We start from the raw sequence: 14,806 nt of genomic DNA, 5'->3' as shown, positions 1-14,806 counted from the left end.
CATGCAACCCAAAGAGCCAATTCACTAACGCTTTATGAACATTTTTGCAAATACCATGAAACTTGAGTGCTGTGTGTGCATCACTATGGGCAGTTTCCCTGTTATTTGTAGTTTTTTTTTTTTTTGCTACTCAGAAGCATCTTTCCTTGATGTTTGTTCATAATATTTTCCTTAATTGTCCAAGATTTCACCTGAATAGTTTGATATATTAACAGAATTTAAAATTCTTTCCCTAAATAGGATCTTTTATTTTCTGAGGTGGAAAACATTGATTTATCAGCATTAAAAATCATTGTCAACACTTATAGTTCTGTTCCTGTAACTTCTACTAAATTAACCTGCTATGACCATTGCCCCTCAGCTTTAACAAATTAAACTATTTGAATGAAGAATGGGCATAATGGTTGGCGATTGTGCCATACTTTTAGTTTACAAGGACTTGCGCATCCATTCGATCTGCCCAGTAACTCTTCAGGTGACAGAGCAGGTTTTAATGTTCGCATTTTACAGATAAAGAACTGGAGGTGTAGGGAGATTAGAAGATGGTCCTTGAGTGAGTAAGTGGTAAAAGTGGGTCTTGAATCTGGTTCTTCCCGACTCCAAGTGTCTCTCCATTCTGTAGTGGATTCTTTGGACATCTTCCTATTAATATGCACGATGCCCTCGTCTATTGCCTTCCTTTCCCGCTGCCTTCCCTTCCCGCTGCCTTCCCAGTCAAGGGGCTTCCTAATGTGTCCCTGTCCAGCTGGGATGGCTGCAAGGGAGCACACCTGGGGTCTTCCTGTCTTCAGTCTTTCATCTTCCTTTTCTGTGGCCCTTCCGGCTTCACCATCCGTGGGCATCTCCTCCTTCCTCCAGCCCCAACTTCTAAAGTCTTGTCACAGCCCCCTGGCAGTGGGACCTCCCATCCCCAATCATCAGCAGGAGAGCCCATCGCAGAGGGGAGGCGAGGGCAGGGACCGCAGCGCGCCGGGAAGCCATGCTGAGGGTTCCTCCTGCATTTCCTTCCTCGCGGTCCTCAGGAGCATCCTCGCACCCTCCGGCCCCGGCGCTCCAGCCCGCCCCGGATCCGCCTCCCTCTCCTTCCTCCCGGAGGTTGAGACGAAGCGTGGGACGCACCTGGGTCCCTCTCTGGTCACCCCGCTGAGGCTCCGGGGGCTGCTCCGGGAGCGGGATTTACAGGCCTGGAGAACGCCAATGGGAGATCCAAATGGTCGGGGACTCCGGCGCTTTAAGAGGCTTTTCTCTGGGAAACACCCGTCCGCTCCGTGCGCCTTATGAATGGAAATACTCCTCCCCCGGTCGAGCCCATTTTCCCATTTCACCAGGAGCCGCAGCCTGCTCTCTCCTTTCGGTCTCCCCGCCCACATCAACGCGGGCAGCTCCAGGAGGGGACGGACAGGAAGCCTTTGGCCGCCTATTAAATCCCACCCATTTCTCCGGGGGCGATTTCCTAACCTTCCGGGACCGAATTCTGCAATTTGATGTGCGTTTTGTCCGAATGGTAGCGACACGGGCCTAAGGGAGGGGGAAAGCGAGGGGGTGGGGGGTGGGGGGTATGCACTCTTTTCCTCGCAACATCGCTGGCGGAGCGAGGGAGCTCACACGACACAGATTTTGGGGCAAAGCCTTTCCAACTGGACAGCACCATGTCCACCAAAGCGGAGCAGTGTAAGTAGCAGCCGGCCCGGCATTCCGGCCCGGCCTCGGCTGGGAGCTATTGCAGCTGCGGCGTTTGCGGCTGCTGGGAGACCTTGGCATTGTGCTGGTGCGGGGGTGGGGGCTGAGGTTGGGGCGGGTGGGGGGTGGCGGGGAGAGAAGGTGGGGGAGGGTGGACATTAATGGCAGCGCGGCGCTGTCCCCGGTGCTGAAAAATAATACGGTCTTCCTCGGGCTCCAGGGGGGGTTTCGCAAGACTCACAGACCCTGCGAAATGAAATTAAAATGGGGTCATTCTCGGGAAAAAGAGGACTCGTATCTTTCAGATAAACATTTCAGTATCTCTTGTTGGGAGTGGGGGAAGGGGGGCAGCGGCAAATCAGGGGCGGGGAACTGTCAGTTGCAACCAAAGCCTGCCTGGCCTTCTGAGCATGCCCAGTTCTTGGTGCTGGAGCCATAGGGGAGTTTGAGTCTGCAGTTTCCACTTCGGGTGGAAGAGGCAAGAAGGGAGAGAAGGGGGAGGGAGCAGGGAGCCAGGCAAAATTCTGGATTCAGTAAGAGGAAAATTAACTTATAATGCCAACACCAATGCCAAAACCAACCACAACCATGCGGTGCTTACAAGAAAGTGAAAGGAGCTCTGGGAAAATGACCTAATTGATCTAATTATTGTTCCAAAGAGCAGGCTTCCTTTGTAGGGCAGCCCACACAAACTATAGCAAATAGCACCCGAGGAATTTGGTTGTCCCAGTAATGACTGACTGTGTGCGTGGTTGGAAGCAACCTGCTAACTCCTTGTGGATGGAGTAAGTTTCTAATATGGTTCCCCTAGTCTGTCTTATTGCAGTGCGCACTAGTAGGCCTTCGGTGTGTGCTTGGTAGGTTGATCAATGTGAAGCCTTTTTCCGAGTGCACTTGAGGGCTTGAGGGATTCAGGAGCTTAAACTTCAGATTGTAAATAAAAGATGTTTTTATTAAGCAGTGAGTTTGAATTTTTAACAATATACCAGAACTTATTCACCTAGATGACTCCTTTCTTCCAAAGCAGTACACATTATATGGATAATGCTGTCACTACTTAAAAGTCTTTGTAATTCTTCTTTGGAATGGCTATTAAAGCCGTTTTTTGAGACATACAAAACAGTAGTCTCATTATTTGAAGGCAATATCTTATATATGGTAAAATGCAGTATGTCATTTATTCACCAGATAAATTAAATAAACTGAAGGCTCACAGAATTCTCAGATTGATGGTTCATTAGAAATTGTGCATGCCCACCTACCATCCAGTGCTTTTACTTCTTTATGTTTTTTTGGAATCTGGAAGATCTGAGTTTGAATCTTAGTTTTGCTACTGTTTGACCTTGGGCAAGATAATTGACCTCTCTGAACTTTATTTCCTCATCTGTAAACCTGGGCTAATCATGCTGATGGGGTTGTTGTGGGGAATGAGAGAATACATACAAAAGGTTTAGTAATGAGCCTAGCACATAGAATGTACTCAATAAATGGTGGCTATGATAATGACAAGCATTGTCCACTTTTAAATAGTCCATCTCCTCTAAATAGTTAGGAAGCTCTCTTGTGATTTTTTTGCATGTTTCTGAAAGTTAAATCTACACTCAAAATTAAGTTTTGCTTTTACAGAGGTTTTTAAAAAAAATTGGGTGCATTCTGTTTTGAGGAATGGTAACATAGTTTGAGTCCATGTAGAACTTCCCACTTGAGCATATCACATCCTGATATTATAATAAAGCCAAGTGGTTTTATTATAGTATGGTTTTTAAAGGAAAAAACACCACCTGTCATTTGATTGTGTAGTTACATATTACGTAAGTAATTTCAGGCTAAAGCCAGTGAGTATTACTGTCCTCTTCCTGTGTTTTCTCTTCCTTGTTATATTTTGAAATGGACTGGATGCTTTGTCTTGTCTCTTTCCTGGGCAATGAATAAAATCTATCTATGGACTTGATTCTGTAGAGCAATTAGTGGACTTAAGTAGCTATTTTAGACGTGTTAGTGAAACAGATTTTTTTCATCTGTAGAGGATGAAAAGGACACCATATCTGGAGCTAGAACATGTAGACTTGAGCTTTGTATGTCCTTGTGATTAATTGTGAGACACGGGGCAATTAACTTAATAGTTTTGTGCCTCAGAGTTTCCATCTTTAAAGTAAGGAATTGTAGTAGGAGCTATCTTTGCTTTAGTCTTGAGGGTTTGGAGGGCAAAGGAGGTAAATGGGAGTAGGCAGTGGAAAGGTTAAGGATGCTATGAATGTTTTTAGGTATCTGTATTTAGAATGAAGGTAATTAAGGAATCTCTTTTCTTTTTCTGTTAATATGCACTAACATGAGTGGCTTGACATTTTAGTGTACGTTATGTACCTGAAAATAAAGCAAAAACACAATAGGCTGCATAGTTGATGTTCATGAAGGACAAATACTTTTTATAAAAAGAATGCAGATTGGCAGCATTTTATCCTTGGACTTTGTAGAAGTTTAGCTAGGTGTAAGGAGCAAGAGAAGGAAAGGTCAGGGAATTTTTTTTTTCTTCTACTGGGTGTGAAGACTACTGGATAAGGAGAGAATGGGAGAGCTTGTTTCTCCTCTGCATTCAGGAGTGTGCACACTACCACTGTCCTAAGGACTGAGGAGGGAGAATTAGGCTTAATATAATGTCAAAATATTATTTCTATTACTCTTCTTCTTGGAGCTTCTTGATATAAGTAAAGGTTTCACTGGTTTGACAAGTAGACATAGTTTTGTTGGACCAGCAACAGAAAGTACTTGCATTTCAACCCAAACCAGATTACCTGATTTACCTTTGAAATGTAATGTATCACAGAGACATGAAAAATGATTTCTGTTTTATGTAGTGGCATTTTCTTTTATGAGATAAGTAATAGTGACGAAAGAGAAGCTAGTGGCCAGGCGCAGTGGCTCACGCCTGTAATCCCAGCACTTTGGGAGGCCGAGGCAGGCGGATTACCTGAGGTCAGGAGTTCGAGACCAGCCTGACCAACATGGAGAAACCCCATCTCTACTAAAAACACAAAATTAACCAGGCGTGGTGGTGCATGTCTGTAATCCCAGCTACTCAGGAGGCTGAGGCAGGAGAATCACTTGAACCTGGGAGGCGGAGATTGCGATGATTAGAGATTGTGCCATTGCACTCCAGCCTGGGCAACCAGAGCGAAACTCTGTCTCAAAAAAAAAAAAAAAAAAAAAAAAGCAGCAGCAGCAGCTAGTTTTTGGAGGCTTTAAAAAAATATTCAATCTGTTTCCTGTGCTATCTGCAGAGCCTCAAAACAGGAGGTGAAAGCTTCCTAGCACTTTCTCAGGTGATTGCAGAAGAGTTAAATTTTTTTTTCTCCAAATGCTTCTTTTTCTTACAAAGTTCACTGTAGTGAAAATGTTTGCATAGCTGATACAGAATTTGGAATGATAAAAATGAAATTTATTTGGAATTCTAAAGAGGAGTCCCACTCCCTCCACCCCAAACTTTTTCTGTCTTCTAAGAATCAAAATTGACCAATCGGGAGCACCTTGGGCATGCTCTTTCAAAAGAAGCTCTGCTTTTGATAACAGCAGACATTCAGAGTTGGGGTTCTAGAATCAGACTGCTGCCTGGGTTTGAATCCTGGCTTTGTTCCCTGTAAACTCTGTGACCTTGGATAAGTTAATGTCTCTAAGCCCTGACTACATCCTCTATAAAATGGGGATGGTTATAGTTGTTGTGAAGATTAAATGAGGTGATTCATGAACAGTGCTTAGCAGAGAATCCTGGCACAAAATGAGGACTTAATAAATGTTAACAATTATCATCATCATCATCATCCAATATAAAACCTTATACTTGCTGCCAAAATGGAGATAATTGTGAAGTTTGGATCTAGCCTCCCAGTAACCAAAAATATTTTTGATTACATCAGAGATAAACAATTTTAAGAGTATAGCTGATTAGCACTATGACTTGAAGTTGAACTTGCCTCTCTCCCATGTATATGTAAGGGCCATGCATGGAGAAATCAATAGATAGTTTTCTCTATTTTTTTGCACATTATTTGGTAATATCACTAAAATAGAAAAGTACTTCTTTCAATAGCACTGCAGTTGTAGTCATTTAGAAATCTTTTCACAAGAATATTGCGAACTTCTTATAGAGGAAACTCTATTACAGTTTTATTCATATATGCAAAAATTAGAATGTGCCTATTATAACCATTTTTGTGGTTGCAAAAAGAAGAATAGCTTTTAGCCCTTGTCTTACATGAGTTCTCTGTATCATTTGACACTAGTTGCTGCATTCCTGATTTAAACTCTCCTTTTCTTCTTTCTTTTCTGGCTGTTCCCACTCAGATTTTTTCTTAGGGCTGTCTTCTGCCTGCCTTTTAAAAATTAGCTTCACACGGGATTCTGTCATTAGTCCTCTCTCTCACTCTTTTTTAAAATCCCACAGACTCTTGACCACATTCACTTGCATGGTATCATCCAAGAGGATGCCTCCCACATACAATTTTCTAGTCCACACATGTTTTTGGAACTACAGTCCTCTATCTCTACCCAAGCATCTTATACATGCCACAAACCCAAATTCATTGTCCTTTGTTCCAAACTTGTGTTTCTTTTTAGATCAGTCATTTTGGTGAATGACACTTCCTTGCTCATTTATCCAAGTCAAAAAATCAGAGTCTTCCTAAACTTTTTACTCTCTGTCATAACTATTCAACACATTCCCAAGCCCTGTTGATTCTAGCTGATCAACAATCTCTGCTTTACCTCTTTGATCCAGTTACAATGAACTATTTTTTCAGTTCCTCCAATGCATCATGTTCTTTTTGCCTGAAATGCTTTCTTCCCCCTCGTCATCTTGGCCTGTCTAATGCCTACTTACTGCTCAATACTTAGCTTTGAAACCTTGCCTGATTGCCGCTTTCTCCCTGTATGCCCTATTTGTGTGCTCACACTATATTTCAATTAGTTTTCTTGTTAGTTGCCTTAATTTATTTTGTGTGTAGATTGTATTATGTTCCTCTCTGTGTCTCTAGTGTGCAATCCCTTGTCCAGTGCATAGTGTTTGCACAAAAATCATTTCTTGAAAAAGTAAAAATGACTGAGGGTGGATGAAATGTCTTTTATAAGGAAGGATTACATAACCAAGTGTTTGGATATCATTAATTTGAAGATTTTACATTTTCATTAATACGAAGTTCTGCATTCTATGCAATGTGAACATTGCACAAAATGCATGCTTTTCAAATGGATTTACAGGTAAATAAAACTACAGTTGTCAAAAGTACTTAAAATATATTTGCTAAATCAAATGTTACAGTATTTATATAACAAGTTACACGTTTCTTGAACATTCATTGTGGTTTTGGTTCTGTCCAATTAGCTAAATGTTCCCTTTACTATATTCAAAATAATAATTATGATTCTTAAAGTGGTAGGCAGTTTTAGCACACAGCCAACTGTTTTTTTTTTTTTTAAGATAAAGTGGCAATATATCTGAAGTCAGGGCCTCTTCAGACTTCAGTTTTACTTGGATCCTGTTCAAGTTTTATGTATTGATTACTCAACCGATAAATAAGCTTTAAGTTGGGATTGTTGTTTTGCAGTAGTATTATGTTGGAAATTCATATGTATTTGTTTCTTACCTTTTGAATATATATGGATAGCTCTGCATAAATGAACATATATATTGGCTTAGAAATGAAATATTTCCTGTATCAAAAAGTGCATTAAGCAAAAAATACATTCTTATCAATACTCTTGCTTTCTGTAATGTGAAAAGCTCAACAATTTCATTTAGAACTTTTAGCTTCTTTCAGTCCATTTATTCTATTTGTGTCTTGTTTTTCTCTGCTTCCGGACTTTTCAAGACCAATGTTACCAACAGCATACAGCTTATCATGTGAATCTCATTTGATATTTGATGTGGGATTAAAACTGGAGTGGTGTTCAGCATTTCAGGGTATCTTTCATTTTCATTGGTCTCAGGGACTTGGTCTTCCAATAGAATAAAATTAAAAGGATATGTGTGTGTGTATACATATATATTTATGTATATATACATGCACAAATGCATGTGTATATATGTATACATTTATGTATATGTTATTTTATTTTAAGAATAAATCAGCTTGCCTCAGAAGTAGAAATAGATAATAACTCACAGACAGTTTAGCATGTCAGGATTATATGTGCTTGAATCTTAAGCTCTCCGGGAAAGACAGTTTAGATATTTATTGCTTGTGCCTACTATGTACTAGGCACTTTGGTGTATATTAGCTTAATTCATTTTCATAAGAGCTTTGAGTGGTATGTTATTATACTTTGGTTTTATTTCTTCAATGTTCCTCAGGTACCTTAATTCCTATTTCTTCTTTTTATTTTTTTATACAGAACTTTTCACAGATTTGTGTGTCATCCTTGCGCAGGGGTCATGCCAGTCTTTTGCATATCATTCTAATATTTTCAGTGAGCACTTACCCTCTATCTGTGCAGCTGAAACTCTTAGGCCTTTGTTTAATGCTGTATTAGTTTCCTAGAGCTGCTGTAATGAATTAGCACAGACTAGGTGGTGTAAAACAACTGAAGATTATTCTCTTACAGTTCTGGAAGCCAGAAGTCTGAAATCAAAGCATTGGCAGGGCTGTGCTCTCTCTGCAGGCTCTAGGGAAGAGTCTCCCTTCCTTGTGTCCTAGCTTCTGGGGGTTTCTGGCAATCTTTGGCATTCCTTGATTGTAGTAGCATCATGCCAATCTCTGCCTCCATCTTTACATAGCCTGTGTCTCTGTATCCAAACCTCTCTCTCCTTCCTCTTATAAACACACGTCATTTGATTTAGAGCCCACCTTAATCCAGTATGACCTTATCTTAACTTGATTATATCTGCAAAGACCCTATTTCCAAATGAGGTCACATTCACAGTACCAGGATTAAGACTTGAACATATCTTTTGGGGGATACAATTCAAACCACTACAAACCTTATTACATTTTGTCTTATTAATGTTATTTCATTGTTATGTCTGATTCTATAATCCAACATATTAGCCATTCTTCCATTGGTTTTGTATCAACTACCAAAACAATATGCATTCCTAAATGAAGTATCCAAAATAAAAATGTTGACAAAAAGAAAGAAGCACAAAAGCCCTGTGTCATGCTATTAAATAACTTTTTTCAAGTTAGCTTTGAGCCTCTAATCAATATATTTTAAATATGACAGTTTCACTTGGTACAAATCTATCCTATGATGGTACCACTCAATCTATATATTTCATCAACTTGTCTATTCACTTATTCAACCAATATTTATTGGGTGTCTACAATGTATCAGGCACTGTGCTAGGCTCTAGAGGAGCTTACAGTTGACTCTCCAAGTGCATCCTACTTTGCTGAGATGTGTATACTCTCTACAATTTTTCTTTGGTGCCCTGTCTAGATCCCTAAAAAAATAGTAAGTTGAAATGAACTTGGGATGACTTATTCATAGGGAGCCAACAATTGCTCCTGTGATCATTATTACTCTTTATTTTAACTGGAGGCTAAAATTTTTGTGGAGAATTTTCTAAGAATCTCCACTCTCCCGTTCAACATTGTTCTTTTTTTTTTTGTTCTTAAAAAATAATGTTTAAAGCAAGTTTCACTGGCTTTCTTTTGCGTTCTTTTTTTTTTTTCACATAACCCTCATTGCGTTAGATCTTTTTCATTTTTCCAAAATAATTTTATAAACAAGTTGAATAACTCCAGGAAAAAGCCTGATAGTATTTTTGTGAGTATCACATTACTTTTATAGAGTAACTTACTTTAGGAAGAATTGACATCTTTCTGATATTGGATCTTACTCTTTCTAAGAACATGGTATGTCTTTCCATTTGTTCAAGTCTGTGCCTTTCTTGGGGTGCTTTTTTCTCATAGATTTTGGAATTTCTTATAGAGCTCATGCTTAGTATTTTCTTTCATCATTTTTTTTGCCATCATAATTAAGATGTACTATTTCTTCTATTTTAAAATTTTGAATACATGAAGGCTATTGAGTTTTTGTATGCCAATTTTATAACTTTATTTTATGAAATTATTTTCTTTTTGTAGTCATTTTTCCATCTATTCTTTTGGGTTTTCAAGATATTTGTATGCTCTGCAAATAGAAAATAGTTTTGTCCTTTCATTTCTACTCAATTTTTATGCCTCTAATTGCTTTCTTGTTTTCTGATTGCCATTGGTCAGTATCTCCAATATAGTGTGAAATATAGCAGAGAGAGTGGGTGTTCTTGGCTTGTGTTTTACTTTGGTAGGAAAATCTCTTGTATTTCTCTTTTAAGTAAGATATTCTTTTGGGCTGAGGTAATATACTAGGTAGTATCTATCAATTCTTATTTTGTTAAGTTTTTTTTTTTAACCAAAATGAGTGTTGAGTCAAGTTTATTTTCTGCATCTATGGAGACCATATTGCTTCCTCTCTTAACTGTATTAATATGCTGGGTTGAATTTCATCATATTTTAAGAATTTTTGCATTGATATTAATAAGTTAGATTGATTCATAGGTGTTTTTCTGGGGGGTAGAGTGGGAAGTAATTTTATTCAGGACCTGGGAACAATGTGATACTCACTACATAAAGTGAGCCTGGAAATTTTGCTTCCTTTCTATACGTTGGAATAATATAATAGCATTGGTGTTATCTGATCTTTAAAATTTTTTTAGCGTTCCCCTGTAAAACAGTCTGGCCCGTGCTTTTTTTGTAGTGGAACTGTTTAACTTCTTTCTCTATTTGTTCTATGACACTTGTTCTATTTAGACTTTCTGTTTCTACTGGGGTCAATTTTGGTAAGTTTTATTTCTCTAAAAAATTATGCATTTCATCTAAGTTTTCAAATTTGTTTGCATAGAATTATGCAAATGACTATCTTAGAAATTTTAAAAATTCCTCTGTTTTGATGTTTATTTTCTGCTTGTCATTTCTAATGCATACAGTCGGCCCTCTGTATCTGGGGGTTTTTGCATCCGTGGATTCAACCAACAATAGATCAAAAATATTTGGGAAAAAACCAGTAAAAAATAGTATAATAAAAAAATACTGTAGGGTATGACAACTATTCCTATAGCATGACATTTTATTCGGTATTATAAAACAGAGATGATTTAAAGTATACAGGAGGATGTGCATAGGTTATATGCAAATACTATATAATTTTATAAAAAGGATTTGAACATCCAAGGATTTTGGTACCTGCAGGAGGTTAGGGGTGGTGGTGGGTCCAGGAACCAATCCTTGGTGGATACTGAGGGATGACTGTATTTAATGTTGTGTATTTGTGCTGTCTCCCCTGCCCCCTTTAAAAAATTGGGTTAGTGGTTTGTCTATTTTGTTGATTTCTTTTCAAGAAACCAGTTATTTTTATTTCTTTATTACTTCTAGTTTTTGGCATTTCTAAATTAATTTCAGTTTTTATTATTGATTTCTGATTTTTTTTCCTTGATTTCTTTGTTTTATTTTGGTATTCCTCTAGCTTTTTGAGTTGGCTGTTAATGTTTTTTTTAATTTTATTGATATAGGCATTTCATGCAATATATTTTTCTTTGACACTTCTTTTAGTTGTAGCCTACAGATTCTGGTAATGTCAGGCTTTATTATAACTATTTTCAAGAAATTCTGCAATTGAATTTTGTATATTTGCCTTTGACCTAAGAGTGGTTTAAAAGTGCATAAATTTCCATGTGGAAGGGCATTTTTGTTTTTCTGTTGTATTGTTGATTTCTAATTTTATTGCCTTATGGTCTGAGGATACTAATTACATTATTTCTATTCTTTAGCACATTGAGGTTTTTGCTGTGTCATAAGATTTAGTCAGTTTTTGTGAATACCACATATGTACTTAAAAAGAAGTTGTAATCTCTATTATTATTGATACAATAATATAAGTTTGATGTATATCTATAAGATCTACCTTGTAATGTTGTTTAGGTCTTTTATACCTTTTATTAATTTTTAATCCACTTGATCTTGGATTGTGAGAGGTATGTTAAAGTCTCCTATTATTAGTGTGTTTCTGTCTATTTCTCCTTGCATCTTCTGTAGGTTGCTGCTTAATCGAAGTTGTTACTGTGTTATTGGGTGCATAAATACTAATAACTAATATCTTCATTGTGAATTGTAGCCTTAAACATTATAAAGGGCACTTCTTTATCTATTTTAATGCTTTTTGGTCTGAATTCCACCTTGTCAGATATTAAGATTATGACCCCGTTTTCTTTTTATTTGTGTTTGCCTGATGTATCTTTTGCCATCCTTTTATTTTTTAACTCTTTTGAATCTCTTTGTTTTAGGTGTGTCTCTTGTATTCTGCATAGTGTTGGATTTTGCTTTATTAGCCAATCTGAAAATCCTTTTCTTTTAATAGGTGAGTTAAGCCCTTTTACATCTATTGATATGATTAATATGTTTGGCCTCAGTTCTATCATATTATTTTATTTTTATGTATTTTATATCTAAACTCTTTCATTATGCAATGGGTTTTATTTGTTCATTTTTTTTCTATTGGTTAACTTTATACTAAGACTTCTACATAATACTGCTAGTCCACTTGTTTTTGGACTAACTAGTTCCCTACATTGAATATATTGCAATTAGCTTGTAACCTCTTCTCTCTCGCCTCCTTCTAACCCAGTATCTGATATACAATAATGTCATTTTGTTTACAGTTAATACCTATTAGACAATCATATCCATATGCCCTCCATGCCTCCTGATTTTTGATAATTGTATTGTAGCTACTATATTTTCTTATAATCATGGTTTAGCTTTGTTTTGCAGGTAAATTTATATTTAATACTCATCACTCATTCTTATACGACTGTCTTTCAGTCCTTTTGGTAGTCTTAATCTCCATTTCTAATAGATCCTTTAGGAAGGGCTTACAGAATTAATTATTGCCTGAGTTTTGGCAAGTTTACAATAGTTTGCAACTTGGAGGTCAGCTTGTGTGGACATAAAATCTTTGACTTATATTTCGCCAACTTGAGTATTTTAAATTTATCACATCATTTTTTTTGGCATTAAGGATTGGTGAAAAGTCCAGTGACAATCTTGTTTTCTTAGTGGCTTAGTCTTTTTTTAAATCTCCTTTTAAGTAGCCTTAACTATAATATATGATTCATTGTTGGGTATGCTGAAATGATTGCAGCATGTCCCTTCAATAATTTCAAGTTTTTTTTAATTTTAGGAAGTACAGTTTCTGGAGATATAGTTTTAATACTTGTTTTGTTCCATTGTTTGGCATTTTCCCTTGCGATCCCTATCATACATATGTTGGGTGTTTTTTGCTAATCTTCTGTAGGATCATTTTCTACTGTACATTTTAAAAATCTCTTTATTTCTTTTAGAGTTTTTTTAGAATTACCCACACAATATACCTTTATTAGTCTACATGTGAACTAGCCTATTGATGGTGATTCTGCATGTATATAGAACTATATATTTAGCCCTTATTTTGAAATGTTAAATATAAATAAGAAGTCGATAACATTCAGTTGAATATTATCTTATTTTGCATAAATTCAACTTATTCGTTATAAGTACAAGCATTTGACTACTATCACCATGTCTTCTAATGTAGACATGCCCAAATACATACATATTAAGATATGTGTCATTTTGTCCTCTTTTTGTTTATGTGGAAATAGTGACAAATAATAAAATTCACCAATTTGCAAAGCACAGATTGATGAATTTTGCTAAGAATATACAGCCATGTAACCACTACCACAATAAAGATGAAGACCCATATCCTGGCTGGACATGGTGCCTTATGCCTGTAATCTCAGCACTTTGGGAGGCCAAGGTGGTCGGATCACTTTAGGTCAGGAGTTTGAAACCAGCCTGGCCAGCATGGCAAAACCCTGTCTCTACTAAAAATATAAAAATTAGCCAGGCATGGTATTGCACGCCTGTAGTCCCAGCTACTCGGGAGGTTGAGGCAGGAGAATCGCTTGAGCCCAGGAAGCTGAGGTTGCAGGAAGCTGAGATTGCACCACTGCACTCCAGCCTGGGCAACAGAGAGGGACTCAGTCTCTAAATAAATAAATAAATAAATACCCTTATCCTTATCTTAGAAAGATTCCTTGTGTCCTTTGCTCTTGATCACTTCCTTCAACTTCTAGTTCCAGGAAGACATTGATTTTCTTTTTATTATTAGTGTTGCCTTTTATAGACTTTCATGTAAATGGAATCATTCAGTGCATAGTCTTTTCTGTCTGACTTTTTTTTTTTCTTTTCTCGAGATGGACTCTTGCTCTGTTGCCCAGGCTGGAGTGCAATGGCACAATCTTGGCTCGCTGCAGCCTCCGCCTCTTGGGTTCAAACGATTCTCCTGCCTCAGCCTCCCGAGTAGTTGGGATTACAGGTGCACACCACCATGCCTGGCTAATTTTTTGTATTTTTAGTAGAGACAGGGTTTCACCATGTTGGGCAGGCTGGTCTCGAACTCTTGACCTCGTGATCCACCTGCCTCAGCCTCCCAAAGTGCTGGGATTACAGGCGTGAGCCACGGCACCTGGCTTCTGTCTAACTTCTTTTATTTAGCATAATGTTTTGGAAGGTCACTCATGTTGTTGGGTTAATATTTTGTTTGTTTTTATTGCTCTATATAGTCCATGGAATGTGTATATTACAATTTGTTTATCCATTCACCCGTTGATAGAAATTTGGGTTGTTTCCAGTTTTGGGCCATTATGAATATTTGCATACCTGGTTTCATGTGGACATATGTTTTTATTTCTCTAGGTTGAATACCTAGGAATGGAATTGCTTGGTAGTATGGTTAATGAATGTTTACCGTTATAAGGTATTCCTGTACTATTTTGCAAAGTGGCTGTAAGGTTTTATGTTCCCACCAGCAATGTAGGAGAGAGTTTCAGTTGATCTGCATCTTCATCAACACTTTGTATTCACAGTCTATTTAACTTTAGTCTTTCTAGTTGGTGTGCAGTGGTATCTTGTGGTTTTAATTAGCATTTCTCAGAGGATTAGTGATGTTGAACATCTTCTTATGTGCCAATTGACTATTTGTATATCTTCTTTTGGGAAATTTCTGTTCCAATCTTTGGTCTATTTTTATTGGATTTTTCTGGTCTTTTGATTGA

The 14,806-nt window shown here is 37.6% G+C and overlaps 1 protein-coding gene and 1 non-coding gene across 5 annotated transcripts in view; one reads left to right on the top strand and one right to left on the bottom strand.

The window, feature by feature from the left end:
* Nucleotides 1-1,159: 1,159 nt before the first annotated feature.
* The window catches only part of UNC79 (unc-79 homolog, NALCN channel complex subunit), a 278,472-nt gene continuing 264,825 nt past the window's right edge, over nucleotides 1,160-14,806 (top strand). Inside the window, exon 1 of one of the 4 annotated variants that reach the window (XM_012497970.2) lies at nucleotides 1,160-1,486. Coding sequence is in view for 3 of the 4 variants with exons in the window: in XM_030803527.1 (XP_030659387.1) it covers nucleotides 1,650-1,671 (22 nt within the window). In the remaining variant the exon portion in view is untranslated. Of the gene's footprint in view, nucleotides 1,487-1,557; nucleotides 1,672-14,806 lie in introns of those variants that run through there. The other 3 variants (XM_030803527.1, XM_030803532.1, XM_030803537.1) reach the window with 3 other exon arrangements.
* On the bottom strand, nucleotides 8,055-8,165 carry LOC115832585. Its single transcript, XR_004028111.1, has one exon. It is a non-coding gene; the product is annotated as a U6 spliceosomal RNA (small nuclear RNA).

The sequence above is a fragment of the Nomascus leucogenys genome, chromosome 22a (assembly GCF_006542625.1).
Source record: "Nomascus leucogenys isolate Asia chromosome 22a, Asia_NLE_v1, whole genome shotgun sequence".
NCBI classification, from domain to species: domain Eukaryota; kingdom Metazoa; phylum Chordata; class Mammalia; order Primates; family Hylobatidae; genus Nomascus; species Nomascus leucogenys.
The sequence above is the reverse complement of the archived record's forward strand: the minus strand, read 5'-3'. Positions and strand labels throughout refer to the sequence as shown.